The 22,978-nt window shown below is 37.1% G+C and overlaps 1 protein-coding gene across 3 annotated transcripts in view; it reads right to left on the bottom strand.

Annotated features, from left to right (window-relative positions):
• The window catches only part of cdh7a (cadherin 7a), a 199,427-nt gene that overhangs the window by 109,154 nt on the left and 67,295 nt on the right, over positions 1–22,978 (bottom strand). For all 3 annotated transcript variants that reach the window (XM_024280477.2, XM_024280478.1, XM_024280479.2), the window contains exon 3: positions 8,779–9,073. In XM_024280477.2, the coding sequence (XP_024136245.1) occupies positions 8,779–9,073 (295 nt within the window). The remainder of the gene's footprint in view (positions 1–8,778; positions 9,074–22,978) is intronic.

Raw genomic sequence — 22,978 nt, 5'->3', positions numbered from 1 at the left:
GATATGTGATTGACAGAGACGAAGAGGTCAGTTTTAGGTAACGTACCGTAGTCACACTATGTCTTCAATATTGAGACCAAGCAAAGTGATGCCAGTATCTAAGGATCTTTCTCCTCCACCTTTTTTTCTCCTCCTCATGGTCCACACCGAAGGGGATCTTTGTCTGAGTGGTAAAATGATGCTAGCATCACAAGCTAATATAGGCTAACACATTAAGCAAACAATTCTGAGTGAAACATTCATTGCAAATCTCATCACCACGACGGAGTTTGCTGGATTCAAGGCCAATTGAACTAAACTGCTGTTGCCTAACTTCCTAGCCCACTGGAAAGTTGTTCAAGCTAGTAGATTTTTGACAACGGAAAATGCTACGAGCCACGCTAAAGCTAACACGATAATGACCGAATTAAAGATGGGCGGGGCTTTTATACTAGCGCTGCAGAGCATGATGATGTGAATCCTATGAAATGACGTGGGAGGGACACCAGTTGACCAATCACAAAATTCAACTGTTATACTCTGTTTCAACCTGTAGGGGGCAGCACAGAGACGGTTTTTAACTAAATGATCAAAAAAGTGGACGTCACCAGACAAAAAAAATCTGATTTAGTGTTTGGTTACCCTTCAACAGCAGCACAGCAGCTTGATTTGATCAAATTTAGATTAATCATCTTATTTTTACAAGTAGAAGTTACAAAGCTGACACCAGATCTGACAAATGGACTCAACTTCCGTCAAAAAAATTCAGCTTTATCTGAAGCAGAAGGCTTTTCTCATCACCTAAATTAAACGGCGTCACCCCGTCTGTGATCGGCACCCTCATGAATTAGACAGGAACTATGACAGCTGGATATAGGACTGGGGAGTAGTAAATTTAAGAGCCGTGGCCTTGGGTTGACATTACATTGCCTCTGCTTGTAATGAGCCCTGGGATGGCTCCTGTGGCCCTTCGCCGTGCGGCGGCGGAGCGGAGTCGGATGACTGTCACACCTCCAACTGTCCTCCAGCTCTCCTGCCTTCTATTTGACATCTTTGCTGTGATTAAGACAAAAGCCTGCGGAGATCCTGGGGCTGTAAGGTCTAAGTGTATATGGATGGACCCTTCCTCTAATTACTTTAATTAATTAAATTCATGATTTTCTTTAAATTGAACTCATTCATCAGCGGACTAAAGCTGTGACCATTAATGATTTAAAGACATCTATAAAGGAATTATTGAGGACAAGAGGTGCTTGGCCCTTGGCTCTTCTTTACTGCTTTGATAATTGCTTTGAGCAGATATTTACAAAGAGAGGAGGTGAGGGATCGCTTTCCTGTTGACTGAGTAAATAATACATCTTGTGGTTGGAGTCCTCCTGGATGTAGAGTTGTTGTGCTATCTGGGGTTCGACACTTCCAGCCGTTTCGCCGTAATCCTCCAGTTCCTTCAAGCGAAGCTGTGTGCCTCCTGTCGACAGCCAGCTGTGTAATCCTTCCCAGATCTCTGTTCCTGCGCTGTAAGCAAAGCACTGGTTGTTTCCTTGGAACGCCTCCCGGAGTCACCAGGTGTCTGCTGAAATTTTCATTCTGATTTTGAATGCTCTAAAAAAGGAACGACACCTTTTCTTTGCCTAATTTCCACCTGGATGGTGCCGCCCACGTTTGAGCCCGGAGGTCGTGCTGGGATTTGCTTGCAGAAACAGTTGAAAAGGGCCATGCAACCCCCACTTCTTTGTTAAAGTTGTACCTTAAATGACTTTTAGAACATGGCATCCGAGTGTTCTACCCATGTACAGGCCTCAGTGTCTCTGTGATCCTGTTTTGTGTATATTTGTAGAAATATGAACTGGGGATGGGAGGGGTTTGTCAGTGTTGATGCTGGGAAGTCGAAGCTTTTTTTTGTCTTCCTTGATTTGTCAATTTCTTGTGATGTGAACATAAGGAGAAGACCAACAGCCATGGCAACTTAACACCTACTTACGTAAGGTTTTATTTATTCTAACAGCTGCTGCGATTCTCAGAAATCCACAGAAGTGAAGCAACTCACATGTCAAAAATGTGGTTTTTCATCTTTGTGTATGAAACTAAGCTTTCAGTTTGGCTGTTTGGTTGCTTTTTTTGTTTTTCCTAAAAAACAGAAACTGGACACTCATTAAAAAGTGTTCTATTGTGGACACAGAATGCACAACAGAAAATGAGCAACAACATTACAGTTTTCTAACAAGTATTTTAGCCTGTAGTAATTCTGTAGTAAAAGCTCACTATGATATTTATCCCTATAAGATAAAGCAAATAACAGAAATTATTAATATAAAACCACAATTTTATCCTTAAAGGGTTTTTTGCAAATTCCAAACACTCTTATTGTCCCAAGCAGCAAACAGCAGCCCAAACCATGGTGCTCACACCTCCCCTGGCAAAAACAAGACAGCGAAACTCCGAACTCACGTAGGTTCAGGCGCTAACCCTCGATTTATAAAGATTTAAGTCGTTGATAACCCCAACTTCACAAAAAGTGTGCAAAAATTTGAACCCAAAGAAATGGATTCGGAGCGCCGGAGAGGCCAGATCACAGAAGTCGGACGTGGTCGTATGCAGTGGAGGTTACTCTCACACTTCTAATCTTACGTAAAGCTCCGGCGGTCGCGTCGAAGACCTAACGCTTGCTATGGGAGCCCGGGGTAAGTCCGCCAGTCTGGGAACCCCAGTTATAACAAGATCGGTGAGAATGGCCCGGTGGCCAAACTCGCATATGAGCCAGAAGGGGTTGAAAGATTTATATTCCCATCACACATAATGCATGATTATTGCACTGTTTATATGCAGTTTACTAGTGATGCATACGTCAATTATGTCATTTAACGTGATATGCGCGCCGTATAAACGGTAAGACACAAAGTTGCGCATGTGTCTTGCAAAAACCATACACAGTTGGGTAGGAATTATGTAATAATCGCATATAAACTACGTAAAATATGCCTAAACTGCGAAGTTCTCTACCGACCAAAAATTCTGAACAGCTTAAAACCGAATTCACGTTAAGACCCATCGGACGAAACCTTTTGATGAACATCTGCACACATTGACGAACAGGAGAAATACGTATTTTATTGTTTAAAGATTGAAATCACATACATGGACAATGCACAAATTGTACATAGCGGTTGTGTGACAGTCTTTAGGTAAGAGACATTGCTCCTGGTGGTTAGAGATTGCCGCCATTGTTTAGTAACAGGCCCAAACACTGTGTGAATGTGACTGTTAGGAAATATGGGTCTTCAAGGAAGGTAGAAAAGTACTAACTATGCACCATTTATCCATTTTATTTCATGTGAGCTCCATATAAACCAACTGGAGGTGTAACATATCATTTATCTAAATAGACAGGAAGTAGAATCACCTGAGAAACACTCATTCATTTGGATAAATACATTATACATATTTATGCAATAAAATCTGTTTTTTTTACTTCTGAGAAACTTTTTTTTACTGGCAAAACTGAACAATAACCACCAAATACTGTAATCTTTTGAGATAGCCAAGATTGTGTTTTATCACTGCAATGTCTTCATCTGTCTACGGAAGTTCTTCCAACTAAAGCAATTTAACAACTTCAATCATTGAATAATGATGGTCATATAAAGTATGGTATGCTTATATGACATTATTATTGGCACTTGAGGGAATTTTCTGTCTCCGCATTGCCAGTCATAGCTCACTAGCAAACACAGCTCCCAGCATGCCTCGAAGCAGCTGAGGAACCCCTGGGAGGAAATGGATGAAGCTAAAGGTATCTGTGTGGCTCAGCCTGCTGTGTTACCGCAGTTAAGTGGCAGAGAAATGGATGTATTGAAATGTGTTAATCTGGACCAGATATTTTCAGCAGGTAGGTCAACAAAAGCATCGGCTGCTAGAAACACCAATTTGCAAAAAAATGCCTGTGGGCTTGGAGCCCCGATGCAGACCTTGACTTTGCAGGAGTTACTTTATAAGCATGCATCACTCATCAACATTTCTAACTCTGGGGTCTGTGCGGCTTATTTGAATTGATAAATATGGAAATTACAGCGCATCAAACTTCACAGCAAGAGTGTGTCTGCACATTTGAAAATACCATGAAATATTGGTTCATGTTGGACACCATTCCTCATGGGCTGAAATGTTTGGATTCTCGTGCTTTAAGGCACGTGTCAAAGTCAAGGCCCGGGGGCCAGATCCGGCCCTACGGGTAATTCTATCCGGCCCTCCAGATCACTCTATTTTATTGTTATTAATGACCCGATGTTATCTTGTGCTTATTTCTAACTTGTATAATTTTCACAAAATATATTTTTATGGAGAGTAAAATATTGAAAGTTATTTAAGGTTTAAATTGATTTATTCTGGAATAATAATCCTCCTTTTTATTATTTACAATTACGTTAGAAAGTAACGGTTTTAAAGTTTAAAAAAATATTGGTGTTCTGCAGCTTTTTGGACTATTTTGGCATTTACTAAATGTTTTTAGGCTATTTTGGAGTTTAGCTAATAGTTTAGCTACACGGTAGCTGTTGTGGCTAATTTAAGCTTTTCGCAGTTTTTTTCGGCTATTTTAGAGTTTAGCTAATTTGTTAGCTACATGCTAGCTGTTGTGGCTAATTTAGGCTTTTTTCAGTTTTTAAGACTATTTTGAATTTAGCTAATATGTTAGCTACATGCTAGCTGTTGTGGCTAATTTAGGATTTTTTCAGTTTGTAAGACTATTTTGAATTTAGCTAATATGTTAGCTACATGCTAGCTGTTGTGGCTAATTTAGGCTTTTTTCAGTTTTTAAGACTATTTTGAATTTAGCTAATATGTTAGCTACATGCTAGCTGTTTTGGCTAATTTAGGCTTTTTTAAGTTTTTCAGGCTATTTCAAAATTTTGCAATTGTTTAGCTACATGCTAGTTATTTTTGGCTAATTTAGGCTTCTTTTTTTGCTATTTCGGAGTTTAGCTAATACTTTAGCTGGCCATCAACTTCAATGTTTTCAGCTATCAGCTTCAGCATTTTTAGCTATCAATTTCAGCATCTTCAGCTATCAGCACTATCATCTTCAGCGACCAAATTCAGCTTACAGCATTCACACTAAAATTATCACACGTAATGCTATATATCTAGTTAATAATTATGTTAAAAAGTTACAGTTTTAAAGTTTTAAAAATGTAGTTTTAGAGTGTTTAATAAATGTTTATCCAGTTCAACCCATGACCGAAGGTGTATTTTTGCTTTTGGCCCCTTGTGCGATGACACTCCTGCTTTAAGGTGACGCGTTAAAACTACCTAATGTTTGTTATTAGGTGAGGAAGACCAATTCGTGCAGTTTGTTGGAAATATTTCCTTTTTGAAAGGCTATAAATCTATCATGTGTAAGATTAATAGACAGAAAAAGAATCTGTTGACCACGGGTTATCATTTATTAGCCCCCACCCCCGTCCTCCTGCCTCATCAGTTACCTCATACACCTGTGAAGTCAAAAGGCCCGAGGATGTTTTACCGCTCATTTGCATGGACTTGCATTTTGAACATGGGGGGTAGCGTACGGCCATTTACAGAGCTTGATACGACGGTGTCCTCGAGGAGTGTTTGGAAACAGATGGATAAATGCTATATCTGCTGTGCTAAATGCTAATGCAGTCAACAGAAATACATAATCCGTTCAGTTGATCTGCGTTTGGCACGGTTTCTGTCTGGTTTGGTTGGACCTCACAGAGACACGGCACCAGAACCGCGGACTAGGTCTGGTGGCTGCATCCTCCCATCGTTTTGAACATCGACATACAAAATTAGACCTCTAAAAAATCCCTTAAACCTCAACATTTCCGTTAATCTTATGGCTGCTTTCTTGGTGCTTCAATGTAATTTACGACCACTCAGATTTCTGAAGGTAAAGTACTCATTTCTGATGCACAATAAAGTTCTAAAAAAAACCCAATATTTCAGATAGAGTGTGATATAAACTCACACACAGTTTAATCAGTGTCCCCCCGCTGTGCTGCATCTTGTTCAGTCTACAATTTATTGAACTGAAAACAGCCACAGAGGCATTTATTTGGCCAAACTAGACAGCTTCCACACACACAGAGAAGACCACAATGCATTGCTGCTGGGAGCATTAGGTGACGTTCCCAGACTTTGGGACAGGTAGTTCATAAAGTGATGCAGTAAGGTGCTGCTTAAGAAAAATGCAAAAAAATTAACTTATTCTGCCTACTAAAATGCAACATCAGCAACTGAATAATCCACGTGGTTATCATAAATTGTCATAACTGCATGCATGTAGGGGGAGAGGTATAGGAGTGACAGCTGGTTAATGATTTGACTTTTGGAATTCTAAAGATTTTTTCTATTTAATAAAATAAAATCCCTTAATTCATCAATTTCTTTATTTTTCTTAGTAGTTATTAACATATATATGATTTTATTTAAGATATTTCTATTTAAGAAAAAAATAAAAACAACAAGAGACGTTCTTGAGACTCAAGAAGAAGGCAATTTGTGTCATCTTTGGAAAGAAAACATTGATTTGTTGGCAGTTTTATTTTAACCAACTTGCAGTTTTTTCTTGAAAGAAGAGTGTTTTTACTAAGCCTGACTGTAAATCTTATTATGGTATTTTTATTATTAATTATTAATAATAGGCCAAAATTTAGTTTGATTGGTTGACGTGAAACAAATTCCTTTCCAAAGTTCAGGTATTTAATCTGAGGAAACACCACACCTCCGCGGTGCACAAAATGGCTCAAAAGACGCTGCGATTGATTGGCTGGACGTTGACTAAACATTGAAACGTTGCCACTCAGTTTCTGTAAAAATGTGAAAATAAAAGCTTATTTTCCTTCACTAGAAACACATTAAAGCACCAGTTGATATTATGATGAAAATCTGTGATTTAGTTGTACAATCTGTTTTATTTGAAACAAGAAAGTCCAATTTGGGGTTTAAGTTCAAGAACTAGGTCAAGCTACACATTTTTTTAATAAAAATTTAACTTAAAAAAAAAAACTATAACAATTGTCAAACATGGATTCATGTGTGGTGAATTCCAGTGTATAGATTTGATTGACAAGCAAAATAAAGACATTTGTGTTTGAAATATTGTGAAAAAAGCAATATGATGAAGGGTTTGAAAAGTTTTTTTGTTTGTTTGTTTGTTATGCTACGGTCACGTATCCCAAAAGGACGATGCCCGGTGACATGCTATCGGGCGGTACCAGTCGTATTGTTACATTCCACGTGACTGCTGGGTTTGAAGAAAAATGTATAATCTTATAGCAACCGGACGATCTTTCTGTAAAAGTCAGTGGACTCCAAGGCACATTTCGAGGTCAGCCGAGTGACTGGCGGAGATGGCGCCATTACAAAATCGAGGAACAGCTGGACGACTACGGGTTGGTGGCAGCTGGAATCACCGTCTGACAGACACTCTGACTGGACGATTTGTAACCATCTCCGGACGGCGGCCGTCCACATCAAGTGCCATCAGCCACCAGAAGGTATTATGCACACTTGACGGCGGCCGTTACATTCATGACCACGCCCACGGTTTAAAATAAAAATCAGGTGTAGGCATAAAATCTGGAAGATTCTATTGATGGGTCGTGTCAAACTCAATCCCACAAGGGGCCAAAATCTACAGAAGAGCTTAGTTCACGGGCCGAACAGGATAAACATAAAACTACATTTTTAAAACTTTAAAAACGTAAAATTTATACATAATTATAAACTTGATATATAGCATAACCTGCAGTAATGGTAGTGTGAATGGTATAAGCTAAATTTTTCTGCTGAAAATGCTGAAATTGTTAGCTAAAAATGCTGAAGCTAATTGCTGAAAACACTAAAGCTGATAACCAGCTAAAATATTAGCTAAAAGTCAAATTAGCCTAAAAAAAAAAGTTAGATTAGCCAAAACAGCTAGCATATAGCTGAAAAAAACAGCTAAACTTCAAAAGAGCCTAAAAAATCTTAGTAATTATCAAAATAGTCCAAAAAACTAGCAGAATGCCAATTTGTTATACATTAAAACTGTAACTTTTTAACATAAATATGAATAATAAAAAGGCTGGAATAAATCAACTGAAACCTTAAATAACTTTCAATATTTTACCCTCCATAAAAAGACTTTTTTCAAAATTATACAAGTCAAAAATAAGCACAAGCTCTTAATAACAATAAAATAAAATGATCTGGAGGGCCGGATAGAATTACCTGGGGGGCCGGATCCGGCCCCTGGGCCTTAACACGTGAACCTAAAACTTCACTGCAAATTTAAATGTAGATATTGCAGCATAATTTCGATTGCAAAGAGTGTGAAATACTTGAGTCATCAAATCATGTTTTCTAGTTTTTTATGTAAAAAAATGTTGGTATAAATGTCTGTGTTTGAAGAGCCCCTCAGTTAAGAATCCGTGAGAGTTTCTCCGTATGCTGTCAATTGAAAAGAGCCAAAGACGCTCTTTACTTCTCACAAATGTAATTCTGACTCCAGAGGAGACGGCGCCTCAGCAGCCATGAACCTCGGCGCACGTCACGGCGCCCGGGGCAATAAGCACATTTTCAATTTTACAAAGTGAAGACACTGAGCTCAAATTAACATAGCACACGTCCCGGTTCCCCCCCATGACCTACAGACTGAAAGCGATGAAGACAAACTCATCGAGGCGGAAAATTATCAGACGCAGACATGGGAACGAGGGCGAGTCAAAAAGAAGGAGAGCAGAATTTCAAAGAAAGCAGCCGAGGAACAAAAATTAGGGAAATTATCAAGAGGCTTACCTAAGGGCGACATCTCTGGCACCCCCGCCAGGTACGGCCCGTCAACAAACTTGGGCTCATTATCATTGATGTCCTGCACTTTGACCACAAACTCAGACTTGGGCTCCACAGGCAAATTGGTGAACCGGTCCACAGCTTGGGCTTGCAGAGTGTAGTAGGCCTGGGCCTCTCTGTCCAGACGCTTGGTGGCGTGAATGTCTCCCGTGTTCTCGTCAATGGTGAAGATGGAGGTGGCGCCCTCTCCGGACAACACATACTTGACCTTGCCATCGCCTTTATCCACATCGGAGTGCAGCTGGTGGAAGAGAAAACACAAGAGACGCCTGGTTATCTGCCGGAGTGAAAGATCTTTAATTTTGAAGAGCTGGTGCTTAATAAAGAACGACTTAAGGGTTTCTGTCTCGCAGGATTGTTACAGCATCAGTGATTAAATTAGGATTGCAACAACCGGGCTGATATTGCACATTAACAATTCAGAGATAACAAGCTAAGCTTATTGACCGAACTCCATTAGAATTCAAACTGAGTTTTAGAAAACTTCACATCATTTGATTGTTGACGAGGTTTTATAGCTATCAATTCTTAAATCTAAAGGATTTATCTCGTATATGAATTATGTACAATGGCTCCCTCTCGTCACTGGAATCAAGATGAGCAACAAATGGGATGTTTATTGAGAAAACATTCAAATCCCATTAAAAAGATCAAAACAGGTACCACTTAAGCGTCAATTACTGTGGAAAAAAAATTTGCATTTTGCCACAAATAATGAAATGAATTAAATGCTGCCACTTACTATAATGGCAGGCCAGCAAACATAATGGATGACAAAAACCAAACTATTCATTTTCCATTAAACTATTTAGACAAACAGGTTTATCTGACACTAAAAGCAAAGTTAAAAAGTCATTTTCTTTCTGTCTGTAAATCCAGTCGGCGAGTAAAACAAATGGTTAAAATTATTAAGCACATTCTCCTTTTAAGACTCCTTTCCTGAAGCACATGCTGGTTGGAATTGGGCACCAAAAGATGCTTTCAGACCATCTAAAGACAGAAAAGCTGCAGGTAAAAAGGATTTCTCGTGCAAACAACTCAAATTAAACGAGTAAATGTCCTTTAAAGAGCATGGAAAATGTGGATTTAAGATATTCCCCCTGAGGGGAGACATTTGGCCTCAAATAGAAGCTCTAAAATCAGAGTTTTTATTACATGCAAGGTGCTTTTTTAATTAATTGTTACTACATTATTCAAAAATATATGTTAAAATAAAATGTAGTGAATCAATCAGAATTCATTAGGTGTATTTAGAAAATACTCCACAGGCTGCATTAAAAATCAAAGTGTAAACTGGATTTTTTTCTGGCTTTCTATAAATAACAACAGAAAAATCAATGGGGAGCAGTGATGAAAAACATCATTAAACTTTTAAACAAAATGTAAACTTTTTTTAAATAATTATTTTGCTAATTTGAACCAAACATTTGCATATTTGTCTACATTAAACAAATTCCAACCTAGCAGGATATTTAGGACATTAACCCAACTTTATGCCACGATCTGGGGTGAACACTTGATTCTGATTGGCTGCAAGGTGTCCATTTAAAAGCGATAAAGCCTAAAAAAGAAGTTCTGGTCACAAGGCCTGAATGTTCTATAATATTAGGGCTAAGAATCGCCGGTACTTTAAAGAATCGGTTTGATTACGATTTTCTTTCGATCCACACAATCAATTCAATTTTGAGTTTACACATTTAAAAACATTTTTTTAGAAATACATTAATAATCTTTGGTGACATTCATATTAATCTGATACAGTTCACATACTTTAAAAAATAATAATGAGGTCGTTAATATCATATAGTGGTCCACTACATGGATTCTCGATTGTTCTGCCTCTCCTGGAGGGTGTTTCAGTTTGGCCACTAGGTGGCGACCACGCAATAGCATTACACCTTATTCCCGAAGAAGAGGAAATAATGAGCAAAAAACTGTGTTTTAGACCACAAACGGTTACTTTATAAAATAAAAGAGTTTCGAAAATTTATGACTGTGAGTTTATAGTCAGACATGTATGTTGACGTCGACCGAACATTAGCATTAGCGGTCCTATGGGAAATCCTATTATACGTTAGCATCAAGCTAGCAGACTTTTGCATTATGCGCTAGATTGATCTTTACTTTTATGGATCAATTTCTTTCAACTCAGCCGTATATATTATTGGTCTGAACTCCAGTTTTTGCCTGGTACATAGTGAATATTTTTTTATTTATATTTTTACTATTAATTACTCTAAAGAAAAGTTTGTTTTTGTTGATTGACATGGAATGATCAGAGTTAATGGTGGACATTTCTTCAGGAAACTACTAATGAACTTTGTTTCTTGGAAACAAACTTTTTCTTCATCATCTGGTGAGAAGTAAACTCTGAAATGATGCTTTATGTCTCTTAACATGACATTCATGACATTTCCTCCGCGGGTTAATCCTCATACACCAGCTGCAGCAAAGCAACCTGCCTGTGTTCTGTAGCCGTTACCATGACAACACATCACACCTTCTATCAAAAAGTCCACTTCTTACAATTGAAACATGAAAATAACAACCTAAAATACCAATATTTTGTTGAATATGTATTTATTTACTAAGTGACCGCAGCATAAGTGGGATAATGCCCTTCGAGAACTGGATGAACACTTCGTCGGGCATTATCCTTCCTTTACTGTATGTGTCTTATGCACCGGTGAATAATTTTACTGCTGCTCTACCTTCAAAATCTCCATGTAAATAGAGATTTATTAATTGAAACAAATGTTATATATCATTACAGCCCTCCCTCTCAGATTATAAGTTTTTCTTAATTAAAAATAAATCTGATTAGGTTTAATTGTATCAAAGCCTTTTTTTAACTAGAACAATTAAAGTATTTTTTTTTTTTTTTGCAGCTCTTAGACTAGTTACTAGTAACAAATAGATCATTTTTAGTGAGATTTAATATTCAGAAGGATTTTTTTTTTTATAAAAAGGCTTCTTTTCCAACTCACACACTGACAGAACACACTGCTGCTATTTAGGGAATTATCAACGGGAAATGTTTTAGCAAAGGAACCCCACAGCATGATAGAACCCCCACCGTGCTTGACTGTGACCCGAGATTTCCTTTTTTCTCCTTCAGTTTATTTCATGACAAATAAAAAGAAATAATAATAAAAAAAATAATCTTGTAAGTCGTTCCTTTACTATTCATAAAAGCTCCACGTTAATCCTGTCCTATTTCATTTTTCTTCATCTCGTTTCCCTCCCAGGTCTTCGTCTGTGGAGAGCAGCCAAACTCAGGGAGCGATACGAGCTTTAAACCGTCAGATTGCTTCAGATCAGCCCCGAGCTCTGAACATGTCTTGAAGTTTTTATTTTTTTCCTCCACAAACACACCAACCTTGACAGATTTCTTTTATTGACTTCCTCTGTCGTGGAAATCTCCTCCTGGTTTTGCGGCTTTGAAACTTCTGAAGAATAACTTTTTTGCAGGAGCTGTTAGCAGCTTTTTTGGAATTGTGCTTTTTGTTAACAGCATCTTGTGAAAAGAAAACAAACCAACACGAGACATTGAGCAGTCAAAGCATTAAGTAAACGTTTATTCTGAATCGCTGAGTTCCTACTTGCTTAATTTTTTTTTTTCCTAGGGAAGACATGCAAAGAGGATATTTGTATTTGATTATGTAAAAAAACTTCTTAAAAAGAAAATGAATTATCAAAAAAAGTGAGGAAAGCAGAAACAAAAATTTAAATAACTCAAACTCCAACTAAAGGCAGACATTTTGCTTCTGCTGGGAAAAAAAGACTTGTTCATAGAGAGTTTTTAACTTGTTCTGATCATGAAGGGCATATATCAAGAAAATAAAGTTTTTTTTTTATTAAATTTGTTGTGAAGGAGCAGATTTGTGGTGTGTTTAGATGATTCATTTCGTAAAAGAAAGAAATAATACAGGATCTGGATGTGTCAAAGCTAAAACATGCCTTAATCTTAATTGAAAGTTACTTTGAAACAGAACATTTTGGAGATTTATGTCAAAATTGTGGTTTTTGCTCTTATTTTAGTGCCATTTTCACCAATGGCTTGATGTCTATTCCAGTTTGCCGGGCCAGATTAAATAGTTTAATGAGATGGATATGTCCCCCGGGCCATAGTTTCCCCACTCTGGTCTAGGGCAGGGTCCCCAAACTTTTTCTTGTGAGGGACATGTAACTGTTTTCTTCTTTGATGTGGGGTCGGGGTCGGTTTGTAACAGGAAAGTGAAACAATCACCCTAAATGTAAATTTTTACAGTTTTCCAGAAAGCAGCATATAGCCAAATTTAAAATAATTAAGTTCTGTAATCTTCATAGAAAAAAAATAATACTGAAACATTTTAAAAACTTACAGTCTGAATTCTGTAAGCTGAATTTGGCAACTGAAGATCCTAGTGCTAATAGCCAAAGATGCTGAAACTGATAACTAAAAACACTGAAGCTAATGGCCAAAAACACACAAGTTGATAGCTAAAAATGCTAAAGCTAATAGCTGAAAAGGTTGAAAGTGATAACTAGCAAACATATTTGTGAAATGCCAAAATAGCCTAAACTCAGGAAAATTAGCCAAAACAGTGAGCATGTAGCTGAAATATTAGCTAAACTACAAATTAGCCTAAATGGCTAAGAAAAAAAAAAGCCTAAATTGGCAAAAACAGCTAGCCTGTATAAGATAAACCCCAAAATAACCTAAAATTTTTTAGTAACTGCCAAAACAGAAAAAGAAAAAGTTAGCCAAAAAGCTGAATAGCTAATAGAGCTGAACCTCCAAAGAATCTTATGGAAGAAAAATAAAAATAATAAAGAAAAAGTGAATCACTATTAAACCAATAAATACTGTATCCTCTCCCGTCATAGTTCAAACTGCAGAACGGTGGAATAAAAAGTCTCGATCTATGTGGTTCTCGATCTGCCTTTCTGATGGAGGCAGGCCCGATCCGGCCTGCAGGTCGTAGTTTGGGGACCCCTGCTCAAGGAGATCAAGGAGCATAACATAAAAGTAACAACAAGAATGTCTCCATAAATAGATAAATGTATTTACAAAGAAACAACCAAAATCTGAAACAAAAGGCTTCAGGGCGAACCAAGCCCAAAATAACAAATAAAACCCCAACTAACTGGATACAGGAACCTGCAGAAGAGAGAAATACACACAGAGGTCCCACTCTGATGCAAAAATTAAAGCACAGAACAAAAAGAAAAAACAAACTAATGCGGCTACAGTTGTAACACTGACAGAAGATTCAACTTTAAAAATGACTCTTTCTCACAGCACAAAAAGATCAAAATTATCCCAGAGCAACATTACAAAATTTCCAATGATCATAGAAATTATTCAACCTTCAAACGTCTGATGTAAAGTCTTAGTGATCACAGCGTATCTGAAGCGAAGAGCGGTCTGTCAAACGGAGCATTTTTAGCTGTAAGCACTTAGCGTGTTTCTGTCTTCATCAGCTCAAACCAGACGAAACAGCAGCCGAGCGTGCACGGCGAGTGTTTTAGGGCGGGCTCCGCCTCCTTCGTGACATTAGTCGTGTTAATGTTTCCAGAGCCAAACTCCAGTTCAAGCTGTAACATCTGCACTTTAGCGGCACGTTTTAAATCTTATCGCCGGCAGATCCATAACACCAGGGAGGATGGGACAGAATTTATGCATCTGCCAATGTGAGAACTGCCCAGCGGGCTCATGGGAAACGCTCCCGTTTGCTTTGCAATAGACTAACGTTTACAGTTTCATTGACAACAAGGTCAGTTTATCCTCTATTAACCACCTCGAGCTGATCAAACACACAAACTGCTGCTCTGTTTGTGTGTTTAGCAATTTGGAAACTATTTCACAAACATTTCAAGATTTTTTTTAGACATTTTAGCCGTTAAAAATGTTCTTTTGAAGATAATTCTAAAAAGGTTTGAAGGTTCTTGGTCGGACAACTGCGATGTTATTTGTAATATTTGTACTTTTTTTGGTAATATTTTGAATTTGTGATAATTGTAAAATTTCATATTTGCAATATTTGTAATATCTTTTTAGTAGAGTATAACCTGAATTCGTGTTCAGATGCTCAGAAAATTAATGCCGACATTCAAATGTACATGAAACAACAAAATACTCTGATTTTTTAAATATTTGACACAACAGAAAAGACTGAAAAGAAAAGCTGTATTATGCAGCAACCAAAACAATTATAGAAGCATTTTTATTTATTTATTCATTCACTGATTTATTTATTTGATCATTTATTTATCATTTTAAACAAACTAAACTTGACCACATGACTGTTAAAAATCTGCTTGCTTTTATTGTCTTTTTATTGTTTTTATTGGGCCACTTGTTTCATTTTAACCATTTTTTTACATATTTATTACTTGTTTATTTATTTTCTAATGTCTGTTTAAATCTGTGAGTGACCCGGAGCTACAGACGGCCATTTAAATTCCCTTAAGATTAATAAAGTACTCTATCTATGAACTTCTATGAACAAAAATTGTGTTTTTTGTGTTTCTAACATGTTCTTGTGGTATTTTTCTGTAAGAAAATCAAACTTAAAATTGCATTTCTGTTTATTTCTACATTTTGAAATCATGAATCAGGCGGAGTAGATGAAAAAATATAATTTGAATAAGATCAAATTTACAAAAAAGAGAGTGGGCGGTGCCACAAGCTTCCTGCTCCGCCCCATTCGGATCCATCCACTTGCAGACAAATAGATCCATGAACGTCTTTGTTTTCCTGGAATCTATATCATAACTATATATATATATATATATATATATATATATATATATATATATATATATATAAGGCCATTATGAACACTTTTACTGAAGATCAAAAGATGATTAGAGTAGAACTTTAAAAAGCAAAGAAACTACAACCTCATTATTACTGAAAATAAACCCCAAAAAGTCAATAATTGGTCTTCATTCCAGGAAAAATAAACGTGTCGTTTCTGCAGGTTGTGTACATTATTTATCATCCACTTTTTGTCTATTATACCCTTTAAATGTTCAACTTTTTGACCTTGTCTGTGTTTAGTTTTTCATTTTAAATGATCCATAGATTTATGGTTTAATTTAGTTTTTTTACATAGACACTCAAATTAAATCCTTAACACAATTTTGTTCCACTTCAGCTCAGCACCAAGAGCTCTAACGCCTACATCTCTCCAAGAAGAAGAAGAAGAAGAGAGGTTACACACTAATTGGAGAGTTTCATGTTTCTTCCAAAACAGACTCTTGCTTTGGCCATTTCTCTGCAAAACGTGTTTCTGCTGAAAACTGCAACTAAGTAAACACGGCTTACATGACTCAGATGCCAAGATTCTTCCACCGTAACAGACCAGCCGTGTTTGACACGACTCAGAGACAGCTGTTCTGTGATTTGAGTGCAACCACAGTATATTTGCACTGAAGTGTACATTTCTGATTCTCATGCAGGGAAAAGCAGATTTTTTGTTGGATTTACATTCATTTGTGAATGGTCAAAGAGTGATGAGAGTTCAGTGTTTTTCTGTCTCCAGTGACATCTCTTGTGTTAAACTGACAAACACCAGACCAAAGAACCACACCTGGTTTGACTTCACCCTCCTGTGTGTCATCATGCAGGAATCGTTCAGGGGAGTCAGTTTCAAAATGGTGAAAAATAGTGAAAATTGACCTGTTTTTATTATTTTTATTGGGGATCCGATCGTGCAGTTTCAGACTCGACTGTAATAGGATCCTAATCAGAGACTGAATATTTATTTTATTCTCATTATTATGATCAGCACTATCTGTTACAAGCTTATTATTACAGATAAATACTGACAGTCTACACATCCTGACCGGATCACAACGTTTTACCGTCATAAAGAGCAGCAGAATGTTACACTTGTGTGAGGCACATAAAAACAGTTTGAAGTTAGCAGAAATGTCACATATTTGGAATTCCAGTATCAATAACTCTTAATAAACATTTAAAACTGACAGCAAGTCTCTCTGTAGGTTTGTCTTAATGCAAACAATGGCAATATAAGGTATTAAAATAAATATATAAATATATATATATACACTCTTTAACATAATTATGAACTAGATATATAGTATTACCTGCGATAATATTAGTGTGAATGCTGTGAGCTGAATTTGGCCGCTGAAGATGCTAAAGCTAACAGCTAAAAATGCTGAAGCTGATAGCAAGCTAAAACATTAGCTAAATGCCAAATTAGACTAAAAAATGTTTTTTTTAAAACTAGGTTAGTCAAAACAGCTAGCATGTAGCTGAAATATTAGCTAAACTCCAAAGAATTCTATAAGAAATCTTGGAAAATATCCAAATAATCCAAAAAGTTATCAGAATTGCAAATTTTAAAGCTTCTAAATTAACTTTTTAACATAGTCATGAATATTACTGTATTACTATTACTATAATTACTCTCCATAAAAATATATTTTGTCAAAATTATACAAGTTAGAAATAAACGCAAGATAACGTCGAGCCTTTAATAACAATAACATGAAATGATCTGGAGGGCCGAATATATTTACCCAGAGGGCCGGATCCGGCCCCCGGACCTTGACTTTGACACATGTGCCTTAAGACATCATCAAATCCTCGTATTTCAACTATAAACTTAGGCAGTGAGCTCCACAAAATGTAAAATTTCAAGAAAACGTCCAGCTATAAAGAGCATTCCATTGTAAAGAAATACTTGAAAACATCTTATAGTTTTTATACATTCTAAGTTTTATGAAAGTTTCTGCTCATTTCTGGACTTTTAATGGAAGTCAATGCAACTCATCTAGTTGATAGTCGCACCATTTTTACTTGACCGTTGAAGTGAATCGCTTAAGTGTTGAATGATAAAATCAGGTGAATAAAATCAAAATTTGGGGGACAACTTGGAATTGTTGATCTTTTTTTTTAAAGTTTTTTAATGTGATTTTAGATCTTTTAATCAGATTAGGGTAACAAAATCCACATTGGGATATCTCCATTTTTTTAGCAATTTTCAACTAAGGCAAAGTTATACGTGTCGGTAAACTTTGCAAACTTTGACTAAGACGTTAGAATGCAGGATTTTTCGCTTTAATTCCCTCCAAACTCTGCACTCAGGATCATAAATGTATAGCTTGTGTTTTAATTTATACCAGCCCCTTTTACAGAGAGGATCCTGCTGGAACAATGAAATGAGTTTTCATTGTTGGTATTATAGCACGGGCTCGCTTTGTGCTGCACTTTTCAATGAAACGCCGCCCTCTCCTCCTGTTTATTGTGTCAAGCAATGACAAAAGCCTATATGGAACACCATTTTATTTATATTACAGCACACTCGTACAAGATTATTGTTGGAGCTCTACTTTCATTTTATCTGTAAATGTCAATATCTCATTATGGGATAAGTTACGGCGCTATTTCAGGTTTGGGGAATGATTAGGTCAATATTATTTTGGCTGGGCTGACGATACAACACCAAAGGTCTTTTTATTAATGGAATCCATCAGCGGGTTGATGGACGCCGCTCTGGGGGGCGCGATGATTGCATCGCCCGTGTCCTTAAGCCAAAGCACATGTGGCCTCTCCCGCAGACCTCGCCGTGCTCATTCACCATCTCACACTGTCAGGAGCAAACTGTCAGTCTCCAACACGGAATCTCAAGGAAGCCATCCGTGGCGGTTTGTTTCCAGTGAATGCAGCCAGCAGGAGACAAAGGCGGCGGACCGCAGAGCGTGCCAGGCGGGTCAGGGGTCAAGCACACCATGTGCTCTTAAAAGACCCTACTTGACTTTTCCAACTTTCGTCTTGAAAGATGCTCGGAATTATTTGCAGTCAGTCACAGCAGTGACTGTATATGGGAACTGGAGCAAGTGAGTGTGATGTCATCAGTAGAAAACAGCTTACTTTAGATTTACATTGAAGAACAATCATTTAAGAAAGTTAAATATATTTAAAGACACAACTTTCATAAATACATATGGCTTTTCTGTTTACACTTTTAGATATAAACAAGATTATAATTCTTTTATTAGGGAAAAAGAAGTTGTGATTGAAAAAAAAAATTGATTTATGAATACTAAACTTACCAAACATTGTTAATAAGATTAATCAATTATTAATTTTACATTGAATGGAGTGATCTTTACGTGCAAGCCAAATAAAATATGTTCAAATTTAATCTGAAATATAAAAAAATTGTGTACAGTCTTTTCAAAATCTGTTGGTGAGATTACAATTCCAAAATTGGTGACAAATTATTTCTGGGTGTTCTTTACAGAGTGGGATCAATTTTTTTTATTATTTCTTAACATGTACTGATTAGTGGGATAGATTCTTCAATATAACAAGTCTTTAATGTGTTTTAAAGTAAATGTGCTGGTATGCAGTAGGGCATGCGTCAAAGTCAAGGCCCGGGGGCCGGATCCGGCCCTCCGGGTAATTCTATCCGGCCCTAAAGATCATTTTATTTTATTGTTATTAATGACCTGATGTTAACTTGTGCTTATTTCTAACTTGTATTGTTTTGACAAAACATATTTTTATGGAGAGTAAAATATTGAAAGTTATTTAAGGTTTAAGTTGATTTGTTCTGGAATAATATTCTTGCCTTTTTATTACTCATATTTATGTTAAAGAGTTACAGTTTTAAAGTTTTAAAAATTAGCATTCTGCTAGCTTTTTGGATTATTTTGGCATTTCCTAAGATTGTTTGGCTATTCTGGACTTTAGCTAATATTACAGCTACATGTTGGCTGTTTTTGCTAATTTAGGGTTCTTTTTTAGGCTATTTTGGAGTTTAGCTAATATTACAGCTACATGCTAGCTGTTTTGGCTAATTTAGTCTTCTTTTCAGGCTATTTTGGAGTCTAGATAATATTACAGCTACATGCTAGCTGTTTTGGTTGATTTAAGCCTCTTTATTAGGATAATTTGGAGTTTAGATAATATTACAGCTACATGTTAGCGATTTTGGCTAATGGAGATTTCTTTTTTAGGCTATTTTTGAGTTTAGCTAATATTACAGCTACATGCTAGCTGTTTTGACTAATTTAGGCTTCTTTTTAGGCTATTTTGGAGTTTAGCTAAAATGACAGCTACACGCTAGCTGTTTTAGCTAATTGAGGCATCTATTTTAAGGCTATTTTGGAGTTTAGAGAATATTTCAGCTACATGTTTTGGCTAACCTAAGTTTTTTTTGTTTTGTTTTTTGTTTAAGGCTAATTTGACATTTAGCTTGTATTTTAGTTCGCTATCTACTTCAGGGTTTTCAGCATTTTAGCATCTTCAGTGCCCAAATTCAGCTTACAGCATTCACACTAGCATTATCACACACAGGTAATGCTATATATCTAGTTCATAATGTTAAACAGTTACAGTTTTAAAAATGTCGTTTTACAGTGTTTATAAATGTTTATCCTGTTCGGCCGGCGACCTAAGGTGTGTTTTGGATTTCGGTCCCTTGTGTGATTAAGTTTAACACCCCTGCGTAGAGATTCATCATTCCCTCTACCCAAAATTTCGGTTCAATAAAGTAACATCCAGTTTGGTTTTAAACTCAGAATCCTGACCAAATTGAATCTATTTCAAAAACATTTTGTTTTCTTGTGTGATTTAAAGTTTTATCACTTTTACGGAGTGTGTTGGCGATGTTCTGAAACATGTAAACCGTCGCTCAGTATTTTTATCTTCTGCTCGCCTTCAGGTGAGCGTAACAGCGTGTGGCGCCGAGCGGCACCGCTCAAAGGCACTCCTGGGGATTTGCAGGGAGGGGTGGGATGTGAACACAAGCCTTTCTGAAATTAGTGCCGACGCTTATCGAGGCTTTGTGTGCCGGCAGCTCTCCGGGGACCCGCCTGTTTGCATATTTACCTTGTAGCGAGGGAGAGGGGTAAAAGGCCGTAAAAAGAGCACACGGCAACCCGTTGATTCGTCTTTGGAAATGGCTTTTGAGTTGTCAGTTTGGCCATCAGATGTTGGAAAGGGTTTCTTTTTTTGTCTTTTCGGCTTCAAACTCCCCACATTTCAAGCTTTGTGTCTCTGTTCTCTCACTGGAATAAAATGTCTTCTATTCAAAGAACGGCACACAGCCTGAAAATGGACACAAAGGTGCGAGCGGCATTGAATCTGCTGCAGGAAAACAGCCTCTGCTGCTGCTTAAGAGCTCTCAATCAACAACCGCCCTCAAGATATATTACAGAGCGGCTCACACAGCTGTGGCTGTCATCTAAAGCCAGGCGCTGCATCCCTCCATGTGTGAGGACTTTACACACACAGAATCAATATGGAAACACTTTCAGCTTTTTCTGATGCACATAAAGTAAAACAGAGAGGTGGGTCATTAAACGAAATGCATGTGAGAGGTAAACAAAAGGCGGGACGCTCCAGAGAAAGAGTTAAAGCTGCAGAGCAGCTGCCACCAACATCAGCTCCAGACACGTCAGGCTTTTCATCTATTCACCCGGCCGGATTGGGCTGAGTATCCATGGCGCTTCGCTTTGAGAGCGGCTCAGACGACGCTCTTTCATTTCAAGTCGGGAGGTGGGGAGTCGCTCATGAGCACACTGTTGGCTGTCAAACACTGATGCACAGATTCCTGGGATTTGTAAACATGGGCTCATAGCTTTTCTGCCTAAATAGAATAAATTATGTTTCACATCCCACCTGTTTGACCCGTTTATTCCCGTCTGATTTGATTTAAAGCTGTTTTCAAAGCCAAAATCTTTACATTACATGAACACAAGAATGCCCAGATACTGTCCAATTTAGTTGATTTATTTAAACTCTCAATATAGACCCCTTTGCTGTTGTTTTTGTATATATATAGTAGATTTTTTTTCATGCTTTTCTTCTCCTTCCTTTGTCTCATTGGTACTGATGTTATTGACAGATATCCCATGATTGTTTTTGAAATACTTGAATAAAAAAATAAAAAAAATAAAAAAACGCTTTTGGTGAATACAGGCAGTAAACAGGAGCTGCTATCTGTGAAAATGAATTATGGTCAATTTAATTACATTTTTTAGCAAACAACAGATCTTGGATTCAGATCTAAAACAAACATAAAGTCAATGTTGAGTACTGAACTAAACGTGTTACATTGGAGGTTTAAAACAGATTATGAGTTTTATGTATTTGGCACACTTTTTAATTTAAAAACACTTTCTTTACCCCAAAAAATGAAAACAAAATATTGCATTAAATGTAATTAGTTGATGTAAAACAAATAGAATTCTATTGAACTGGATTTGTAATTTGATGCATCTAAAACATTTGTTTTAAAGTTAAATTTCCATGGTTGTCACACACCTAAGTGGGTGAAATCTGTTTCTTTGCCATTGACTCCTCCCCTTGAGGGAGTGGCGAGCTGCAGACACAGCTTTCTTCACAATATTTGATCTGTAATTCAAGTTATTTAAGTTATAAACTGACCAATCAGGTGCTTCCATAAAAGTAGGTGGAGCCTCCTGACCCCCAACGTTTGAAACGTTTGACAGATTTTGTGTAGCCCACTTTCAAGTGGTCGGGCTAACTCCTAATTGGTGAGAGTGGTTGCCATAGAAACTCAGACCAAATCAGACCAATTACTGTTATCTGGCTCCAATATGGCGCCGACCATATACTAAATTGTGATAATCTATTGGCTTCATGTGGTTGGAATTGGGAGTAAACCATTTTCTATGGGTGATGTCACACTCACTCACTCCAGTTCTCTTATACAGTCAATAACTATAGCTTATAAAAATGCTTCTTCAAAAATCGTCTCTCAAAGCTTTTCCCACAACAACAGAAGCTTCTTCTAAACTTTCCTCCTTTGAGTCGCTGATTCTCCGTCTGCTTTCCCAGCAGGTGTTTGCAGAAAAAAACACCGCAAATGACAGAATCATTTTCTTCAAACATCTAAGATCTCAGGTCTGCACAGAAATAGGATTTATAGAAATCACCAAAAGTGAAAATTATATTTCAAATAAGTTATTTCTTAATCTCACCTCGTGTTTTTTCATCGATGAACCCTAAAACTGCAGATTCATCTGAATAAAACCTGCAGAAGACTTTGAGCTGTACTGGGGGTCTAAGGTGGAGAGAAACGGTGAGAATATTTTTCAAGGCAGAGCAGATTTCTAAGCTTTATCTGGAGCTGGATCTGTTGAATAACAGCTC

Source organism: Oryzias melastigma, linkage group LG20 (assembly GCF_002922805.2).
Source record: "Oryzias melastigma strain HK-1 linkage group LG20, ASM292280v2, whole genome shotgun sequence".
NCBI lineage: Eukaryota > Metazoa > Chordata > Actinopteri > Beloniformes > Adrianichthyidae > Oryzias > Oryzias melastigma.
The sequence above is the reverse complement of the archived record's forward strand: the minus strand, read 5'-3'. Positions and strand labels throughout refer to the sequence as shown.